The sequence below is a fragment of the Schistocerca nitens genome, chromosome 2 (assembly GCF_023898315.1).
Source record: "Schistocerca nitens isolate TAMUIC-IGC-003100 chromosome 2, iqSchNite1.1, whole genome shotgun sequence".
Taxonomy (NCBI): domain Eukaryota; kingdom Metazoa; phylum Arthropoda; class Insecta; order Orthoptera; family Acrididae; genus Schistocerca; species Schistocerca nitens.
Genome location: NC_064615.1, coordinates 125,973,874 through 125,995,132, shown reverse-complemented (window position 1 = coordinate 125,995,132; position 21,259 = coordinate 125,973,874). Strand labels below are relative to the sequence as shown.

Below are 21,259 nucleotides of genomic sequence, written 5' to 3'. Positions count from 1 at the left end.
CCAAAGCCACTTCTTAGTCACATTCCCCACTTCTCTCTTTCCAATCTAAGGAGGAGAATATGGCAAGTTACCCAGAAACTTTACTCAATGGAAGAGGGTTGCAAATAAGCGGCACGTGTGTCTGTTTATCCGTAGTACTCAACCGTTTCTGAAAAAAAGTTTTCGAGGTACTTTATGTGCCTTTCACGGCGCTATATCCTCAGTGGTAGCGTCGCGGCTTCTTAATTTTGCGCTCCATGTTCAAAATCCGATTATTATTTTTATTTTTGTTTTTGATTTGTATACCTATGTCTGTAGAAGGTTACTACACAAAATTTTTCCAGTGTATATTGATATGACGTTGTCGTTACTAGTCTACTAACTGTACCTCAGATGAATTAACTTTAAGAAAAGAGGAGAGAAAATTATCTGATATTGCTTTAGGAGAAATTCCATAGTGTATCTTGATGATTCCTTATCAATTCAAGCGCCATTTTGCGGAAAAGTGATCAGTTACGCGTCGTTTGCCGCGAAATTCTTGCAACGCAGGAAATCTTCACCCATGTTAATGATGTTTCTTTCCTGAGTCAGATCCATACGCAGAAACGTGACAGTGGCAAATCCGACTTCATGTTGTTTGGAATATCTGTGTTTAGAAATCATCCAAGAGAATGCATCAAATCTTCCTGAAGAATAAACATATGAATAAAATGTAGGAATTAATGTAAAATTTCATATGCAAATGAAACATCAGAATACGAAAATTTTCGTATTCTGATTATATATATATATATATATATATATATATATATATATATAGAGAGAGAGAGAGAGAGAGAGAGTAGTGTGTGTGTGTGTGTGTGTGTGTGTGTGTGTGTGTGTGTGTGTGTGTGTGTGTGTGTGCGTGTGTGTGTGTGTGAGAGAGAGAGAGAGAGAGAGAGAGAGAGAGAGAGAGAGAGAGACTGTGAAATCCAGTTGTAATTTGACAATTAACATGAAGCCCTTGTATCTCCTAAGTTAGTAAGAAAGATTCGTGTCATAACCTCCGACGGACCTGGGTAGTTTACGAAAACAAAAATTAAAAAAAAATAATAGGGTTTCAAATTAAATAAAATTAAGAATCCATGACGCTAACCACTGAGGCGTCTTTTAGTCTGTGGATATCGCGCGTTAAAAGGTACATAAAGTACCTCGTGAATACATCGAAAACTTTGACTGACGTTTTTCAGAAACGGTCGAGTATCTAAGGATACGCCGAGACACGTGTTCGCTTATTTTGACCCTTCTTTACTGAGCGCAGTTCTTGGGAACTCGAGTGATAGCACGTGCCGTTTTCTCCTCGTAAGCAACGCCATGCTAGGTTACACAATTTACTACCAGGGCAATTTTAGTTACAAATAATGTGAATACACCCATGTAGAAAATGAGATTGACATAAAGTGCAAAATGGCTTACGAGAAATGGCTGGGAAACAAATTTCCGGCTATGGGAAAGATAGATGCAACCTATAGGAAAATTAAAGATACCTTTGCCGAAAAGAGATGCAAGCGTATTAATATCAAGAGCTCAAATGGAAAACCAATACTAAGCCAAGAAGTGAAAGCTGAAAGGAATATAGAGCAGTGCATCTATATAAGGGAAATACTCTTGAGAATAATGTTATAGAAATAGAAGAGGAAGAAGATGAAGAGATTGAAGACACGACACTGTGAGAATAATGAAATACTGGAAATAAGGCTAGTGGAGCAGGTAACATTCTCAAAATTACTGACATCCTTCGCAGAAGAAAGATTGAAAGTCAAACCTATGTTTATAGCACTTTTAGATTTCGATAAAGCTTTTGACAATGACTGGACTACACTCTTTGAAATTCTCAAGTAGCTGTGGCAAAATAGAGGGAGCGAAAAGTTATCTACAACATGTACGGAAACCAGGCTGCAGTTATAAGAGAAAAAGAAAATGCAAGGGGAGCTGTCTTTAAGATGGTACAGTGTCACCTTCTGTACGCTGAGCAAGCAGTGAAAGGGTTCCAAGGAGAATTTCTGAAAGTGAATCAAAGTTGAGTGTGAAGAAATAAAAACTTTGATGTTTACCGATGACACTCTAATTCTGTCAGAGACTGGAAAAGCAGCCGAACGGAATGGATAGTGTCTTGGAAAGAAATTGTGAAATGAGCAACTATAAAAGTAAAACAAGAGGAACTGAATGCAGTCGAAGTAGATTAGGTGATGCTGAGGGAATCTGAATACGAAATGAGATACTAAAAGTAGTTAACGAGTTTTTCTATTTTGGCAGTAAAATTTATTTAAAAGTCCTTACTTGTTTACTCCATTTTCCTTGTTTTGATAATCATTATTTTTCACTATTTCTTAGCAACAAAAGTAAACAGTCCTGTATAATACATCTTCTAAATTCTGTTAGTATCTATTTCTATGCTCAGTGTTTCGCATAAATTTAAAACCAAACTTTCAACCCTCTGGTTTAACATGTTTTGAGCGTCATAGTAATTTGGGTACCCTGAAATACAGGGTGTTTCAAGGTTCAAACAGAATATACGTATTTCGTACGCATATATTCATTAAACTAAAAAATTATCAAAGACATAGGACTGTGTGAGCTGGGACACATTTAGGAATCCCTCAATTTTAAATTAGAGATGTTCAATGTTTGCACCAGCGACACGAACAATATCACATCGATACTCAAATTCCTCCCATGCTCGAAAAAAATGGTTCAAATGGCTCTGAGCACTATGCGACTTAACTTCTGAGGTCATCAGTCGCCTAGAACTTAGAACTAATTAAATCTAACTACCCTAAGGACAGCACACACATCCATGCCCGAGGCAGGATTCGAACCTGCGACCGTAGCGGTCGCTCGGCTCCAGACTGTAGCGCCTAAAACCGCACGGCCATTCCGGCCGGCCCTCCCATACTCGGGTAAGCATATTCGTCACTGATCTTATGGCAGTACGGATTCGACTCTACAACTCTTCTAGGTTCTGTGGTATTGTTGCACAAACGTTTACCTTAATGAAACCCCATAGGAAGAAGTAACAGAGCGTCAAATCCCGTACGGTAAAGGCCATCTGAGAACTGCTCAGTCGCCGTCTGTTTGACAACCAATGCAACGGTTCGGTAGACTTTCTTTCAGATATTCGCGCACTCTAGTGAGCGGGAGCCCCCATCTTGCTAAAAAATAAAGTTGTCCCCGTTCAGCCTCGGAAACAACAGTTTCGTAACATAGCAAGATACTGCTGCCCATTAACAGTATTGTCATCAAAGAAGAATCGACTGTTAATAGGTCACTGGGATATTGCACAAAACACGGACTTGCGGTGAATCCCTTACATGTTCAGTGTGTGCTTGTGGATTCTGTAGGCTGTAAATTCGAACGTTGTTTTTCTTTGCTTTCCCACTAAGGTGGAAAGTCGCTTCATAACAGAAAAAGACGCGCTGTGCGGAAGTGTTATCTCTGCCAATATCATTCTGAAGCTCAGCAGAAAATGCAACACGTATGCGTTTATCGCAAAGACGCAGATCTTTTAACAGCTTGTACGGCTTCATAACCAACCGACGTCTCGGAACACATCAAATTGCTGTTGTAGACAGCTGTAACTCCCGACTGGTATGACGAGATAATTTTGTAGGACTACGTTGGAAAGAGATTTGAATTCGTTAGACATTTTCGTCGGAAACACGAGAGGGGCCAGGACTCTTTCCTTTACATACACATCCTGTGTCAACAAACTGTCGATACAGCTTGTGAATGTTCCATCCACTCGGTGGATCAGTTTGGCACCTCAACCTGCAACGTCTTTGCACTCTAATCGCGGAATTACACTTCGCAAACTCGAGAACACACAATGATTCCTCCGCTCAGTAGCCACGTTCCAACAAGTGAAGGTAATGAAACAAACACAAGACAGCCAACGTCAAGCAGGAATGAATAAAAACGAGACAATGCATTCGTTCCCTCAATAACCGAGCATTGGGGCGGTGATCGATAATTTTGACAAATTAATACTTAGCAATACGTGTATGATTTTTGGAACAATGTATTTTTTGCATTTATTTCACCGGTTTCCGAAATACATAGTGTTACTACAAATTCTCTCGATCCTTTGCCTTTGTTAGTCCGCATTTGTGTTTTTTGATGTCTTGGATAATCTGAGCATTTACTCTTTCTTTGGCGACATGTGATGATGCTTTTTCCTATTTTCAGAAATCGTTAGATGCTGCACTTCAGTATTAAATTACTTCCGTTCAGAACACGAACCACAACTAAGACCATGTCATAGTCTTCGTCGATCGAAACAAAATCGTAACCTTCAGCAACTACAGAGAGCTTGAGATTTCACGAATACTAACACGATGATCTACTCTGATTGTTGTACACTTCAAAAACGTTTACTGAAAAATGTATTGCTCATACGCTGAGGTGATAAAAGTCAAGGGTTAGCGCTACGCACATATACAGATGGTGGTAATATAACGTATACAGAGTAAAAAAGACGTTTGGCCACTCAGTGTATCACGATACTATCAAACAAACAGTACAATGGGGAAAGTATGATCAGAAATAATAAAACCCCTAGATGTCATAACGGAGATCCATGGCCAACGAAGAAATTCTGTGTAGACAACCAGTTCGATCTTACACACTGAAGCAGCCAGGGTGTCCATAATGTCCCACAATCGTTTCAAAACATCATAACTAGGAAACTATTACTGACAATCTTGATTTGTTGTAAAACACAAAGCAGAAGCAGCTCTCTATGTCTTTTTTCCGTTTTTCTTCTTCTTCCTCTAGATTTCAAGTAGCGTGTATCAAAATGGTGACAGAGCAGGAGAAGATGCAATCTGGTAAGTAGGATATAAATCTGTGACAACGGTACTGGGGAATTATCTACGCCAGAATGGAGAGGTGGATGGGTTGTCATGATCCCATTGCATGGGCCATGCACTATCGATGTCACGCCATTAACCTTCCTTCTGTCTGGTTATGTCAAGGATAGCATGTACACAGTGCCAATCAACGACACTACTACCCTCCGAGTACGGATGAATGAACCAATCTTCCGTGCACAGATGAATGAACCAATCAGAATCATTGATGCTGGAATGCTGTCCCCCACGGCAAAACTCGTTTATGGCCTTGATGTTCTACAAATAACAAGAGGACACCCATTAAAACAGGAGAAAATAGAGCTACTAAGCGATTTACAACAAACCACGATGCTCCATCGCTAACAGTTTCGAATGATTATTTGGAATGATAGCGGTACTTTTGTCGACGCACTGTATTTTCTGTCTTCGTACTGTGGTCACTGTAAATTCTGCGAGTTGCCAGCTTACCTGTCGGTGAGTTTCTTCGCGAAACCGAAGTCTGTGATCTTGAGGTGGCCGTCCCTGTCGAGCAGCAGGTTCTCCGGCTTGAGGTCCCTGTACACCACAGACTGGCTGTGCAGGTACTCCAGCGCCAGCACGATCTCCGCCGTGTAGAAGTTGGCTGCCAAAACACACGGAAAAACGATTCGTTTCATACTCCAGTCTCGGGAACATTAGCAGCATAAAGGCACATCAGTCTAAGCAGGCGGTTAGGTGGCTGATGGGGACTGTGTGTACTGGACAGGATGGCTCTTTAGGTTAGAGGGTCTCTGGACAGAATGAAGAGGGGCATAGTCTCTAAGTGAGCAGGAAAAACACAGTGTGGTGGTTGATTTACGAAATATCGTTATTACAGCGGAAAATTGTTGCAGGTGTGTTGTGGAAATAAAGTAGAAGAGTTCGAAGCACTCACAGAAAGCACTGAACTAGAGACTGTTGTAGGCACTGAAAGCTGGCTTAAGGGCGAGATGCATTCAGTCAAAATAAACGTTGTTTACAAATTATGTATATAAAATTAACCTTTAAATATGAAAGATAAATAGCTTACAGAAATGTTTGATAGAGCACTGAATGTAGTATATCTTCAATTTCTATTTACTAATGTTGTTCAGTGTGGCTACTTTTTGCAACACGACAAATGTTCCATCTGTCATCAGTTTTCTACCAAATCATATGATACAAATCTCGACGGACAGCGGAAATGCTTGTTATCGGTGGTCGCAGCTAGTCAACGCTTACCGGACGCGGAGGAAAGAACACACTGTCCTCAACGTAACCCGACACACACAAATCCATTGGGTTTGTATCTAGTTGTCGTGGTGGCCAGGATATGGTTTCACTGAGTCCAGTCCAAGTCGGCGCTTTCCTACACGTCACAAATTGACGATGATAATGTAGTGGCGCGTCATCTTGCTGAAAAATAAATTCTGTGCGTATATCCTGTTGCAACTGAGGCAGTACATCATGTTCAAGCGTGACCAGGTACGATATGCTAAGTACTGTAAAGGACCGTAAATGACTGCTTACCACATTAGATTCTGCAGAGAACCTCTTCATCTCTCTCTATGCAGTCCATCAAATTTTCAACATCTTTCTGTAACAACACATACAAAACGCTTAGGTCCTCTTCTTTTCCATTTCTTTTCCATAGTCTATTGTTTACTTCCATATGATGCTGTGCTGCAAATGTACAGTCTCACAAATTTTCTTCTCAGATTAAGGCTACTGTTCTATACCGGTAGCTTCTCTTGGCCAGAAATGTCTTCTTTGCCTGTGTAATTTTTCTTGTGTCCTCCTTGCGTAATTTTGCTTCCAAGGCAGCAGAATTCAATTCGTCTACTTGGTGATTGCCAGACACAAAAGATGACACGACGTTTCAATGTTGTCAAGAACTGCGTACTGAGAGACTGCAATGAGACAGCACACATGATAAAGAGTGTCTCATGGCACTGGTGGTTAGGAGATCCCTAGGGATTGTTCAAGTTGGGTATGGTTTTCTGTCCGAGCACAAAGAATCCCTTTCCAAGCGGTTTTAGTAGTAGTAGTAGTAGTAGTAGTAGTAGTAGTAGGAGCAGCAGGAATTGTCGTCGTCGTCGTCGTCGTCGTCGTCGTCGTCGTCGTCGTCAGTCCGGTTTGATGCAACTCTCCACAATATTGCGTCCTGTGCTACGTTTCTTCCTCTCGGAATAGCTACTGCAGAGCGCATCAGTAAGTAACGCAACACATTTCTTTTTTCTGAAAGCGGGTTTGTTTTATTCATGATTACAATACACGATGTTATTCCCCACTCTTCTGGCTACACATCCATGTTTTTAAACATAATCTCCGTTCAATACGACTGGGAGGGCCTGTAAGCCGTCACTGTACCACCCTACTGGTCGACGACGAAGCCTACGTGTCGCTGCATTTCCCCATCACCTACGTATTGCTTCCTGTAGATTGCATCCTTCACTGCCTCATGCAGATGGAAGTCGGAAAGTGAGAGATCGGCGCTGTAGGGTGGATGACAAGTAACGGTCCAATGAAGTCCTGTGAGCTGCTCTCGGGTGTGCAGACTTACGTGAAGCCTTGCGTTGTCACGGCGACGAACACGCTCAAGTAGTTTCTTCAATTTCTTGAGGGTAGCACAATAAACTTCAGAGTCGATCATGGCACCATTAGGGAGGACATCAAACAAAGTACCCCTTCAGAGTCCAAGGAGACCATCGCCATGACTTTACCCGCTGAAGGTACGACTTTGAACTTTTTCTTCGGAGGAGAGGGGGCGTAGCGCCACTCCACGGATTGCCGTTTGGGTTCCGGTTAGAAGCGACGAACCAATGTTTCATCGCCTGTGACGATGTTAGACATGAAATTGTCACAATCTGCCCAGTAACGCGCAAGCATTCTGCATTGTTCATGCTCTTTTGTTGCGCAGCGGGGAACCCAGCGGGCACACACGTTTGAGTACCCCAACTGGTGGACGTGTGTGTCAACAGTACTAACAGAGACATCCAGTTGTGCATCGAGTGTTTGATTGTGATCTGGCCCTCACATCGAATGAGACTGTCCGCACGTTCCAATATCGCAAGAGTCACAGCTTTGTGTGGCTGGCCAGTACGCGTGAGAGCTGACAGGCATGCGCGACCTTGTTGCGATGAAGACAGACGTCTTACCCAAAAACGCACCGCGCCTTTGTCCACTGCCAGGCCGCCGTAGACATTCTGCAAGCGCATAGGCCAAAACTCAACGACAGCTCTCTGCTTGAAATGCTCCTAGGTTACAGATGCCAGTTTGAAGGCTAGCGCTGCCATCCGTCGGATCTTCATAAAACTGTAGGGTCTATTCCGCGATGTCCCACAAGAAATTCCGCATTTTTTCAACGGAATTTGGCCGAGAAAAAAACTTGTTGCCTTAATTACTGACCGCCCCTCGAGCCTTAAGCTGTGCCGGCCGTTGTAGCCGAGCGGTTCTAGGCACTCCAGTCCCAAACCACGCTGCTGCGATGGTAGCACGTTCGAATCCTGCCTCGGGCATGGATGTGTGTGATGTCCTTAGGTTAGTTAGGTTTAAGTAGTTCTAAGCTCTAGGGGACTGATGACCTCAGATGTTAAGTCCCATAGTTCTCACAACCATTTGCACCATTTGAACCTTAAGCTGTGTCTACTAGTTTTACTCCCCACACTTCTTTCTATTAACAAATTCACAATTCCTTCATGCCGCGGTATGTACTGGATGAGATTATACTGTGTTATCACGATTATGTTGTACGGTGATGAGGGAAGGGAGAGAGTCAAACCCAGTGCTGGTTCCACTCTAATAGCATTGAGGACATTGCCAGCCTTAACGTCCCAGTATGACGAACGGATTCCTATCAAGAGTGTCTAAAGTCCTTATTTGATGAAACCCTGTGGGGAGGTTTGGAATGTAATCCAAGACTGACGCAAAGTTGGTGATAAGTAACAAAATGGTTCAAATGGCTCTAAGCACTATGGGACTTCAACTCTGAGATCATCAGTGTCCTAGACTTAGAACTACTTAAACCTAACTAAGCTAAGGACATCACACACATCCATGCCCGAGGCAGGATTCGAACCTGCGACCGTAGAAGCAGCGCGGTTCCGGACTGAAGAGCCTAGAACCGCTCGGCCACAGCGGCCGGCTGATAAGTAACAGTAGGCCACCACCTTCCTCCTCCTCCTCCTCCTCCTCCTCCTCCTCCTCCTCCTCCACCCCCCCCCTGCCGGCTAGATTTCTTCTGCTAGCAGTATTCTAAAGGGCTACCTTCGAGTCGAGGACCGCCTGGCAACTTTTAGCGACCTCGGGTGCAAATGTTGGAGAAAAAAAAAGGGAACTTGGAAAAGGACCTGATTCGTTGACCTGTCACAAAAGTGGGACGCCGTGGAATTAGGTATGTAGCTACCCTGCACAGCGCCACCACTGAAATACGAGCCCGGGTGACAATGTGTCCAGCGGCAGGTGGCCGGGACACCTTGTCAACAATGCCACACACGCTGGGCTCGTATTGCAGGCAGACTACCGGTACCAGTACCAACCTGTGCTGTTGCTGAAGCGGCCCGCGTTCCTTAAATATGAGAACAGCTCCCCGCCACACACGTAGTCGAACAGCATGTACAGGCACGTGTCGTCCCGGTAGTGCCACCTCCTGCAACAGAAATACGAGTACGTCAGATCACAGGCAACTGCTTCATGTATGCTATTAAAAATAACGTAGGGAATCCGATACGTACTAGATGACTCTGAAGGCTGAAGCATTTAATCAAGAAACGTCTGAAAATTGCAGTCTGAGACTTTTTCTGTAGACATTGTTTCCCGAACACAATCACAGAGAAACCGAATAAATACAGAATGATACAATAGAGCTTGGGTACTCAGAAAGAAAAAGGAGACTTTTCTATGTCATTTCTTACAGAGAGAGCCGTGATCATCTCAAACAGGAGTTGAAAACTTCTATTGCAAATTGTGTAATAGTCCGCATTCCACGAATGCATCATTTGCCATTTTTAAATTTTAATTCTAGTGTAACAAGCAGAGAGACTTTCATTTTCTTCTTGTTCTATGACAAGTGGGGTTAATCTGCATAAAAATAAAAATAGAGAAAAAATTTAAGTTTACTGAACAAGACAGTTCAACTAACATCAGGATTTTATGCCCTTACGAGCTCTGCATCAATGCTTAACAGCAAACCCCTTTGAATTAAGTAGGAAACGCACCTTCTAAATTTTCACGAAGACGGCGCTATTGCAATGTGACATTACCATTGTTCTAAACTTTGACGTTTGTTACTGTTAAAACAAAGCCGTCTCATAAATATAGCGAATATTTTGTTTGTTGCGAGCGTTTAGAAATAGCGTGTACGTTAAAATGTTGTAACTTCAAGTAAAGGTTTTTGGTAGTTGATTTTTTACTATTTTCATAGCCGGCCAGTGTGGCCGAGCGGTTCTAGGCGCTTCAGTCTGGAACCGCGCGACCGCTATGGCCGCAGGTTCCAATCCTGCCTCGGGCATGGCTGTGTGTGATGTCCTTAGGTTAGTTAGGTTTAAGTAGTTCTAAGTTCTAGGTGACTGATGACCTCAGATGTTAAGTCCCATAGTGCTCAGAGCCATTTGATTTTGAACTATTTTGATATAAACTTAATTCTACAATAAAGCCTCAAATAGCTTCGTTCTTCTTTTACTAATCACGAAAGACTGCTTACAATTGGTTCACAAAACTGCACCCTGGTCGTGCTTTCGCAAACGGTGAAGTTCGGGAAGGTCGACCCGAATCATGTCCCAAAAAACATCGATTCCACGAGCAACATGATCGAAGAGGATGGTCTTCCGACCCATTGTAAGGCGAAAGGCATAGTTGGGCAGATCGAAAATTACATTACATTCGATTTTCCATGAACATTTAGCTGTGGAAAACATCTGTTCGCGATGGATAATGTATAGTCTAACCCCGGATCAAAAATATGTTCCTCTTACGTAAGTCTAAGAAAATGCTTAAAAATTCTACTCAGGAAATGAAAAATCTGTAATCCACATATATTTTAAAGATTTATGTATATATGTTCTGCACTTCTTCCTCAACCACTGGACCGAATTCAACCAAACTTGCTATACATCGCTTACTGCCTAGAAAAATCGCCGTGGCATATATTTTAAAGATTTATGTATATATGTTCTGCACTTCTTCCTCAACCACTGGACCGAATTCAACCAAACTTGCTATACATCGCTTACTGCCTAGAAAAATCGCCGTGGAAATAAAATCCATCTCCCTATTAAAGGGGTAGGAGCGTAGTCCACAATGCGCGAATACTCATAATTTATTCATCCATTATTTGAGAATGAGAGAGTTTAGTAACTAGGAACTAACTTTATATCTAATTTCAAACCAAACTTTTTCTCGCTGGCAACCCCAACAATATTATAAAATGTAAAAAGTTTAACGCTTACTACATTTTCATTGTCCATGCAGTGAAAGTCCCGCTTCAGGCATGACGTTTTAACTTATTACTTCTCTGCTACTAACTATTCGTAATAAATTTCGCAGTAAATATCCACATATGTCGTTAAATGCATCTTCAAAATTATGTCATGGTACCACACATAGCTCAGGAGAGACAACGTCATAAATACTGAAATCCGTGAAAAAATGTCGCATCATGCATGAATTTTTAATTCATTTATTCTGTTCTTCTAAGACACTCCTACAGTCGAGAAATCCTTGACACCTGGCAGTTTTCAACTGCGAATCTTAACAAAATCGCATTGTAGATACGCGAAGCAGCTGCACCCATCCTTTTAGAAATACTGCTTGTAATCAAGTTCTCAGTTAAATGAACGTTGCAGAGAATTTGAATTTTGCACATTATGTTTCTTGTTTTGGATACTATACTTAGGCATCATGTACACAAGAATATTTCCTTGTAAGATTGCTTCATAATTTCGAAGGCGTTTTCACAAATACATACAAATGAATTTTTTTCGATATTACACTACAAACAAGGTTCATTTTTTGTTTTCGTTTCTAATAGAAAATTGGGAAAATGACTATCTGGACTATGCGAGTTTGTCAGCTAGTACCTTAAACATACAGTATACGAAATAAACTGAGGTGCCAGAAGTCACAGGATAGCGATATCCACATAAATTTACAGATGGCAGTGGTATCGTGTACCCAAGTTATAAAGGGGCAGTGCACTGGTGGAGCTGTTATTAGCACTCAGGTGATTCGTGTGAAAAGGTGCCCAACGTGATTATGGCCACACGGCGGCAATTAACAGACTGACACGGAATGGTAGTCTGAGATAGACATGGGACACTCCGTATCGGAAGTCTGTAAGAATTCAATATTCCGTGATCCAATGCATGGGGCGTTACCTCTCACCATGGATACGATTAAGAGCAGCAGCGTTTGCGTAGTGTTGTCAGTGATAACAGACAAGCAACGTTGCATAATATATGTTTGGCCGTACGACGAACGTATCCGTTAGGACACTGCAGCGAAACTTGGCGTGAATGGGCTACAGTATGTCAGCAGATGACCGACGCGAAAGCCTTTGCTGGCGGCACAAGATAGCCTGCAGCACCTCTCCTGGGTTCGTGACTATATCGGTTGGACCATAGACGACTGGAAAACATTGGCCTAGTCAGATCAGTCCCGATTCAAGTTATTGAGAGCTGATGGTAGTGTTGGAGTGTGGTGCAGATCCCACGAAGCCATGGACCTATGTTCTCAACAAGGCACTGAGAAAGCTGGTGGTGGCTCCAGAATGATGTGGGATGTGTTTACACGAAATGAAATGCATCTTCTGGTCCAACTGAACCGATCACTGACTGCAAATGGTTATGTCCGGCTATTGGGAGACCATTTTCAGCCGCCGGACTCTGTGGCCGAGCAGTTCTAGGCGCTTCAGTCCGGAACCGCGCTGCTGCTACGGTCGCAGGTTCGAATCCTGCCTCGGGCATGGATGTGTGTGATGTCCTTAGGTTAGTTAGGTTTAAGTAGTTCTAAGTTCTAGGGGACTGATGACCACAGATGTTAAGTCCCATAGTGCTCAGAGCCATTTTTTGCAGCGACTCATGGACTCCATGATCCCAAACAACGATGGAATTTTTATGAATGACAATGCGCCATGTCACCGGGCCACAATTGTTCGCAACTGGTTCGAAGGACATTCTTGACCATTCGAGCAAATAATCGCCCAGATCGCCCGACATAAGTCCCATCGAACATTTATGGCAGTAATGGGGAGGTCGGTCAATGCACATCGCAGTGGCAACACTCACGCAATTACGGACGGCTACAGAGCCGCTCAATTCTTTCTGCAGGGGAATTCCAATGACTTGTTGAGTCAATGCCACGTCGACTGGCTGCACTAGGGCAAAAGGAGGTCCGACACGATATTAGGAGGTATCCCGTGAGTCTTGTTAATTCAGTGTATCGTGAGATGTGAATATGCGGGCAAAGCCACAGATGATACTACTACTACTACTACTACTATACCCCTGAATCGATTTCAACCAAACTTGGTATACATATTACTTACTATGTGGGAAGAAATACTGTGCGGGCAAGAAGCAGTGATCTCCTATTGGGGTTGGGAGTGGTAACGTGAAGAGAGGAGGAGGAAGGGAGGAAGAGATGGATAGAGAGAGAGAGGAGGATATGGATAGAGAGGGGCGTAGTAGGAAATGGACAGATGAAGATAAGAAGAGGAGATGGACAAAAGGAGACAAGAGGAAGTGAAGATGGAATGACTGAGGGTGGAGGAGGAGTTGGTTGGGGGGGTAGGAGGAGGTACATGATGAGGTGCGACGGAGGGAATGGACTAATAGAATTCGAAAATATGTACTATCCGGCACAAAAAGTAAAGCACCCCAAAGAGGAAGAAGAAATAAAATGAAACTTCACAGGTTGAGAAGATACGTAACGTTATTCTAGTGATTACAAAATCGAGTCAAATTTGCAAAGAACTTGGCAGTAAAAGCCTACTCATCAGTATGGTGTAGCACCACGTTTGGCCTGAATGCATGCACCCATTCGGATGGGAAGCCCTTGTATACTCTCCTCAGGCAAGTTGGCCCACAGCGGTTCTAACTTGTCCTTTACATCCTGGATACTAGCACAGGGACGGTGTCTACGTCCTATCTGGTCATCCACAAGTTCTAGCGGCGACCGATCTCAGGATCTTGTAAACGAGAGTGCCTCAATATCACGTAGACAGTATATAGAGAGCTGTGTAGAGATACGTGCCATGTGTGAACTAGTATTGACCTGCTGGAAAATGTCACCACGATACTGTCACATGCTGGATAACAAACGAGACCTCAGAATGTGCCTAACGTACAGTAGTGCCCTCATAATTTCGTCAATTATGATAATCTTTGATCTCGAGTAACGCCGCTGTACCTCCCCATAATATTGGAAGGATGGGACCTCTCCCCAGGTTGCCGCCATACTCTCTGATGGTACACATCTGGGGCAATGTAGGACCGCGGTTCTTCACTGAATACAATGGGACGGTAGTCTATGCTTCCCAGTAATGCACCATTCCAAACGCAGCCGATTGTGTTGTGGGTGTTAACGGCAGCGTAAGCATTGGGCGTTAATTCCCTAGTCCGGTTGCTTCAAGTCTCCGTCTAGTGGTGCAGGATTTCACATATTGTGAAGTCGATTACTTGTTCTCAGAAGACGGCGCAGATGTAGAGTGATAATGAAGGTGCTTAGTGCACGATACTGCGATTACTCCTGTGATCGGCTGAACCCTTGAGGACGAGTACGCCCTTCCTGTTGTTTCCATGCAGCCCAACATCTGGCCAAATGCCTCAAGTCTGGATATTGCACGATACGACCAGCCTGAAAAATGGAGACCTACAATGGGCCCACTTCGAAACACTGTCACATGCTGATGATGATGTCTCACCGAGTATCCAGCATCTCCGTGTCCTGCAAATTGATCACTCAACATCTGACACCGTTCACTCCCCTTATACAGGGTGAAAAGTATTTAAACCGACAAACTCTGGGAGGTTGTAGGGGACATCAAAACAAATATTTTTCCCTAATGTCATTTTTTCCTACGGGGAGTATTTAAACCGGTAGAGGAAGATTCCTCTGGCGGCAAATTAATTAAACCAGCAAACACTTTGCCATTTTTTTATGACCAAGAGATAACAACTAGGTAGCAGATACGGCCCAATTAAACAGTCTCCAACAACACCGACCCACACATTAACGAGGAACCGCACTTGATGAGCGCTAGTAACTGTGGCATGTGGGTTATCCTCACTCCAAACATGCGAATTGCGCATGTTGAAGACTCCATCACGCCCGAACGTTGCTTCATCGGTAAACAACACAGACGATGGAAATCTAGGATGCATTTCACACAGTTCCAGGTTCGACTGCGAAAACTGTGCTCTGGGTGGATAATCAACTGGTTCCAGGTTGTGGACACGCTGTAAATGAAATGGACGTAACAATTGCTCTCGAAAGACTGTTCTTACAGTCGTCTGATTCGTCCCCATGTGACGTGCAATTGCACGAGTGCTGATTGAAGGATCCCGCTCCACATGCTGCAAGACAGCTTCCTCAAATTGTAGCGTTCTTACCGTGCGACGGCATCCCTGTGTAGGTAATCTGCAAAATGACCTGGTCTCACGCAGACGTTGGTACACAGCATCAAATGATGCGAGATACGGCGATTGGGATATTGTTGTTGATAAACCCGCTGTGCAGCTCGTCCGTTGTGCGCTATGTAGTACGCACCAACCATAGCAGTGTACTCACTCCAGGTGTATCGCTCCACTAGTAAACAGGGACAATGCACTACTACACTGGTGGACAACAGTTGCCTACAACTGAAGAGCGTAATACGCCCTCTAACTACTGAAGATCGCAATACGGCCTCCAACGGTTTAAATAATCCTCGTAGGAAAAAAATGACGTTAGGGAAAAATATTTGCTTTGATGTCCCCTACAACCTCCCAGAGTTTGTCGGTTTAAATACTTTTCACCCTGTATACCACACCAGGCCTGCTAACAACACTAAACACGAACAACACAAATGCACCTGGTGGCCGTTCTACTTGTCATCCCTTCCGGGGACTTCCCTTTTTTTGTCAGACAGTGTATTTGTACAAGCTGAATTCTAAGAAACTTTCAACAGCCTGGTGGTTAAAACATGAACCCAAGCGTTTCCAGGAAAAGGATCGATTGTTTGGTTGGTTACTCCGGACATGTAGCGACCACTGCTTTGGTCGTGGACGACCACCAACGTGACGTGTGGAGTGACGAGACGCGTTGCATGGCAGGTAAAAGGCAGTGGCGCCGCATGTGTGTGGCTCGACGTCAACAGAAGTGACCTGCTGTTAGCAACGCAGCACCATCCCCCCTTCGGACGATGAATGGGTTCTAGCTTCAGTAGACGTAATTAATGTTAATCAACAGAAGCCTGAAAGTTATTGTTGGGTACATCCTTACTGGCATACTAATGTGTACGAAAGCTGTGTGCTGAAGTTATTAAAAGAGTTGAATGTGTATCCCGTTTTCCTAGCTTTTTTTTCCGAGGATACACTGCTATTTGAGGTGACTGTGGCTCAAACGTCAAAGTTAATATGAGAATATTTGCAGCCTGTAAATTTACCAACCACAACTCAAGTAATCTGGAAGAAAACAGCTGATCGTTACTAGGAACTATGGAATCTACCGAAATGATCGGTAGCTTAGACGGAAAGCACATCACAGTTAAAGCTCCTGATGAATCTGGTTCAACATTTCATAATTACAGAGGTTTTCCTTCCGTACAGAGAATGGCCGCAACAACGCCGGAAGAGTGTACAAAGTAAGTTCTTTTGGTAATATGAATGTGCTCTCCCCATACGGTGACACAACTTTTCGCGCGAAATCTACAAATTTCCTCATTATTTTGCTGCGAATGAACACCATATCACTGCAGACCATTATCTCTTGAAAGCTGCAGATTTAATTACGAATCATATAGAGGAAGGTCTCTATAATTTTATTTTGGTATATTAGTGTCGAAGTTCCGGATCTTGGATAGTTCAGTTAACTGTGATAGGAATGAAATCTATGGGATACTTCAAACTGTGTGTGTGTTTCATAATGGTGCATACTCTAAGACATCTGTGCAGCACAATATGGGTCACCCTGTTGAGAACTAACATCAAAGCCCAGAAAACCAAAAAAAAAAAAAAAAAAATGGTTCAAATGGCTCTGAGCACTATGGGACTTAACATCTGTGGTCATCAGTCCCCTAGAACTTAGAACTACTTAAACCTAACTAACCTACGGACATCACACACATCCATGCCCGGGGCAGGATTCGAACCTGCGACCGTAGCAGTCGCGCGGTTCCCGACTGGACGCCTAGAACCGCTAGACCACCGCGGCCGGCAGAAAACCAAAAGCGACATGCTATGGAGTTCAGAAATGTGTTCTGTAGCTTCTTTCTTAGTCCAAGTAAAGCATTGTCTTGTCAAAACGAAGTGTTTATGTTGCTACATTCCGAAATGATCTGGTATTACATTAAATGCAGCAAATCAGTAAAAACATTAGCAAACTTGTTTTAGAGAGAACCATCTTATATATTTCTACTTAGTTTCGCTGTATTCATCAAAGCTGTGTTGGTAAATACACTCCTGGAAATGGAAAAAAGAACACATTGACACCGGTGTGTCAGACCCACCATACTTGCTCCGACACAGCGAGAGGGCTGTACAAGCAATGATCACACGCACGGCACAGCGGACACACCAGGAACCGCGGTGTTGGCCGTCGAATGGCGCTAGCTGCGCAGCATTTGTGCACCGCCGCCGTCAGTGTCAGCCAGTTTGCCGTGGCATACGGAGCTCCATCGCAGTCTTTAACACTGGTAGCATGCCGCGACAGCGTGGACGTGAACCGTATGTGCAGTTGACGGACTTTGAGCGAGGGCGTATAGTGGGCACGCGGGAGGCCGGGTGGACGTACCGCCGAATTGCTCAACACGTGGGGCGTGAGGTCTCCACAGTACATCGATGTTGTCGCCAGTGGTCGGCGGAAGGTGCACGTGCCCGTCGACCTGGGACCGGACCGCAGCGACGCACGGATGCACGCCAAGACCGTAGGATCCTACGCAGTGCCGTAGGGGACCGCACCGCCACTTCCCAGCAAATTAAGGACACTGTTGCTCCCGGGGTATCGGCGAGGACCATTCGCAACCGTCTCCATGAAGCTGGGCTACGGTCCCGCACACCGTTAGGCCGTCTTCCGCTCACGCCCCAACATCGTGCAGCCCGCCTCCAGTAGTGTCGCGACAGGCGTGAATGGAGGGACGAATGGAGACGTGTCGTCTTCAGCGATGAGAGTCGCTTCTGCCTTGGTGCCAATGATGGTCGTATGCGTGTTTGGCGCCGTGCAGGTGAGCGCCACAATCAGGACTGCATACGACCGAGGCACACAGGGCCAACACCCGGCATCATGGTGTGGGGAGCGATCTCCTACACTCGCCGTACACCACTGGTGATCGTCGAGGGGACACTGAATAGTGCACGGTACATCCAAACCGTCATCGAACCCATCGTTCTACCATTCCTAGACCGGCAAGGGAACTTGCTGTTCCAACAGGACAATGCACGTCCGCATGTATCCCGTGCCACCCAACGTGCTCTAGAAGGTGTAAGTCAACTACCCTGGCCAGCAAGATCTCCGGATCTGTCCCCCATTGAGCATGTTTGGGACTGGATGAAGCGTCGTCTCACGCGGTCTGCACGTCCAGCACGAACGCTGGTCCAACTGAGGCGCCAGGTGGAAATGGCATGGCAAGCCGTTCCACAGGACTACATCCAGCATCTCTACGATCGTCTCCATGGGAGAATAGCAGCCTGCATTGCTGCGAAAGGTGGATATACACTGTACTAGTGCCGACATTGTGCATGCTCTGTTGCCTGTGTCTATGTGCCTGTGCTTCTGTCAGTGTGATCATGTGATGTATCTGACCCCAGGAATGTGTCAATAAAGTTTCCCCTTCCTGGGACAATGAATTCACGGTGTTCTTACTTCAATTTCCAGGAGTGTAGATGGATGTTCTTCCAAAAGACCAACAAAATTAATATTTAACTCAGGATCGACTGAATTTTTTGCATCTGAAGCCTTTTGTCACGCCACGTGTCAGATTTTTTGCCGTCGTCACCTCGGTGGACGCCTTCCCTTAGAGGTTCGAAAAACAGTTAATTCTGAATGGCTTACAACTACTTCTTTGTTGCAAATCTTCGTTGATATCCGGCAAAAAAACCAAAAGCGCTGCATCCTTCATAATGGCAATACAAGCTCTCACATGGCGCGTCACGAAACTCATTGTTTGACGGAGAAAAAACACATGAGTTATGTCTTGCGGCCCCTGAGAGGTTTTTCCGTTATGTCAAGTAACAAATGCACTGAGGGAAGATGGAAGGGAAGGGAAGGGAAGGGAAGGGAATGGAAGGGAAGGGAAGGGAAGGGAAGGAGAGGGAGAGAGAGAGAGAGACTGACTATGCGACCAGATGTATCCGGGCACCCCCATGTAACGTGAAACTGGCGGCTAGAAGCCACGAGCTGCGGACCTGGCAGTATAATAGAACGTAGGGAGTACTGTGCTGTCGTTAGAGAAGCAATAACCGCAGAAGGGGTCCGACAGGAGAGCTCAGTAAGTTCGAACGTGGACGAGTCAAAATATCTCCCGAGTAACACATCCATTAAGGATAATTCAGCCCTTACAGATCTGTCCAACGACTGTTGGTATGTGATAGTGAAATGGGAACGCGAAGGAACAATCACAGCTAATCCGAGACCAGACAGACCTCATGTAATGATGGACAGGGAGCTCGATCATTACGGGAGCTGTCGTAGAAAGTCGCATGAAATCAGCGGAAGGAATCACTTGAGTCCCTAGTGTTAATAGCAGTCCAGTTAGCACAATGAATGTCCATAGCGAGTTAAAAAGAATGGGTACACCTGTCGAGCAGGGTTCGGGTTCGGCGAATGCTATCACGGCTAAGGAGTATGCCATCTGCCGCCATGGCAGCAGTCAAGTACAGAGGAGATGGTGTCACGGTATGGGAGTATTTTTCGAAGTTAGGGTGTGGTCCCCCTGTTACGTTCAAGAAAACTAAATGTGAAAGGATACGAACACATTCCCCAGTACAGTGCACAGCCTACAGTAGAGGAACTGTTTGGAGTCTACGATTGTATCAGCATGACAATGCATCCTCTCATGAAGCAGCACCTGTGAGGTTATAGTCTGGACACGCCATTCTGTTCCAGGAATGTTATTCTCCATAGACTCCCAACCAGAACCCAATGGCACACTTTTGGGATGTGGTAGAGCGTCGATTTCCCTCCTGATCTCAGCGACCAACATCACTACCTTCGGCTCTTGATCAAGAATGGGGTGCCGCTCCCTTATAGCCATGCAGAGACGACACTGAAAGTGCCCCAAGCCGTGATCAAGGCGTCACGACGGAGAAGGATGGGAACACCCTATGTTAATGTGCACTAATTGATGTCCCGATACTTCCGGTCAGATAGTGCGTACACTTCAAGCAGCTCTTGAATCCAGAATTAGATTTTCACTCTGCAGCGGAGTGCGCGCTGATATGAAACTTCCTGGCAGATTAAAACTGTGTTCCCGACCGAGACTCGAACTCGGGACCTTTGCCTTTCGCGGGCAAAGTCCCGAGTTCGAGTCTCGGTCGGGCACATAGTTTTAATCTGCCAGGAAGTTTCAGCTCTTGAATCCTTCGAAAACATGTTTTTGAGGTACGAACATCAGAGTGAAAAAAATGTTTTCACGACAGCACGCAAAACTGAATAAATTTTAAAGGTGAATGTTTTGAGAAACAATATGACGATATTTAGAGAAATGTTACTGTTTCATTTTTTGTAAAAACTTAAACTGAAAACCTGTACGTAGGCCCGTTCTTAGCTATGGAATTCTTTTGTGTGTGACAAATTTACACAACATCAACGGAGTTTCAAACTACAGATAAGGGCGGCATAAATAATAAGGAAAAAATAGTAAAGGAGCTCACTCTAGAGATCTCTTCAAGAAGTTGAACATTTTGACTTTATCATGTGAGTACATTCACCAATCAGTTACAAACATGAAACTCGAAACAGCAACTTTAACATAAGAAAACAAAAAGATGACCTTTTCAGATACTTCTACAACACTAACTAACTGCTGGCGACAATCAATTGAAAACGTGAATAATGCAGGAAGGCGCAGTGCGCTGGCAAAAAAGGGGAATGAAGCATCAATAGCGGTAACATTATTCTCCACATAAAAATTATACTTGCAACAAAAAAAAAAAATCAGGTGGACTCAAGAAGTGCGTTTGCAGATATTCTAAATGTTGACT

The 21,259-nt window shown here is 44.4% G+C and overlaps 1 protein-coding gene across 1 annotated transcript in view; it reads right to left on the bottom strand.

Moving 5' to 3' along the window:
* The window catches only part of LOC126235820 (cAMP-dependent protein kinase catalytic subunit 3-like), a 287,659-nt gene that overhangs the window by 14,509 nt on the left and 251,891 nt on the right, over positions 1 to 21,259 (bottom strand). The window contains exons 3-4 of the mRNA XM_049944669.1: positions 9,404 to 9,513; positions 5,337 to 5,490 (exon numbers count right to left, since the gene is read on the bottom strand). Coding sequence (XP_049800626.1) covers positions 5,337 to 5,490; positions 9,404 to 9,513 — 264 coding nt within the window. The remainder of the gene's footprint in view (positions 1 to 5,336; positions 5,491 to 9,403; positions 9,514 to 21,259) is intronic.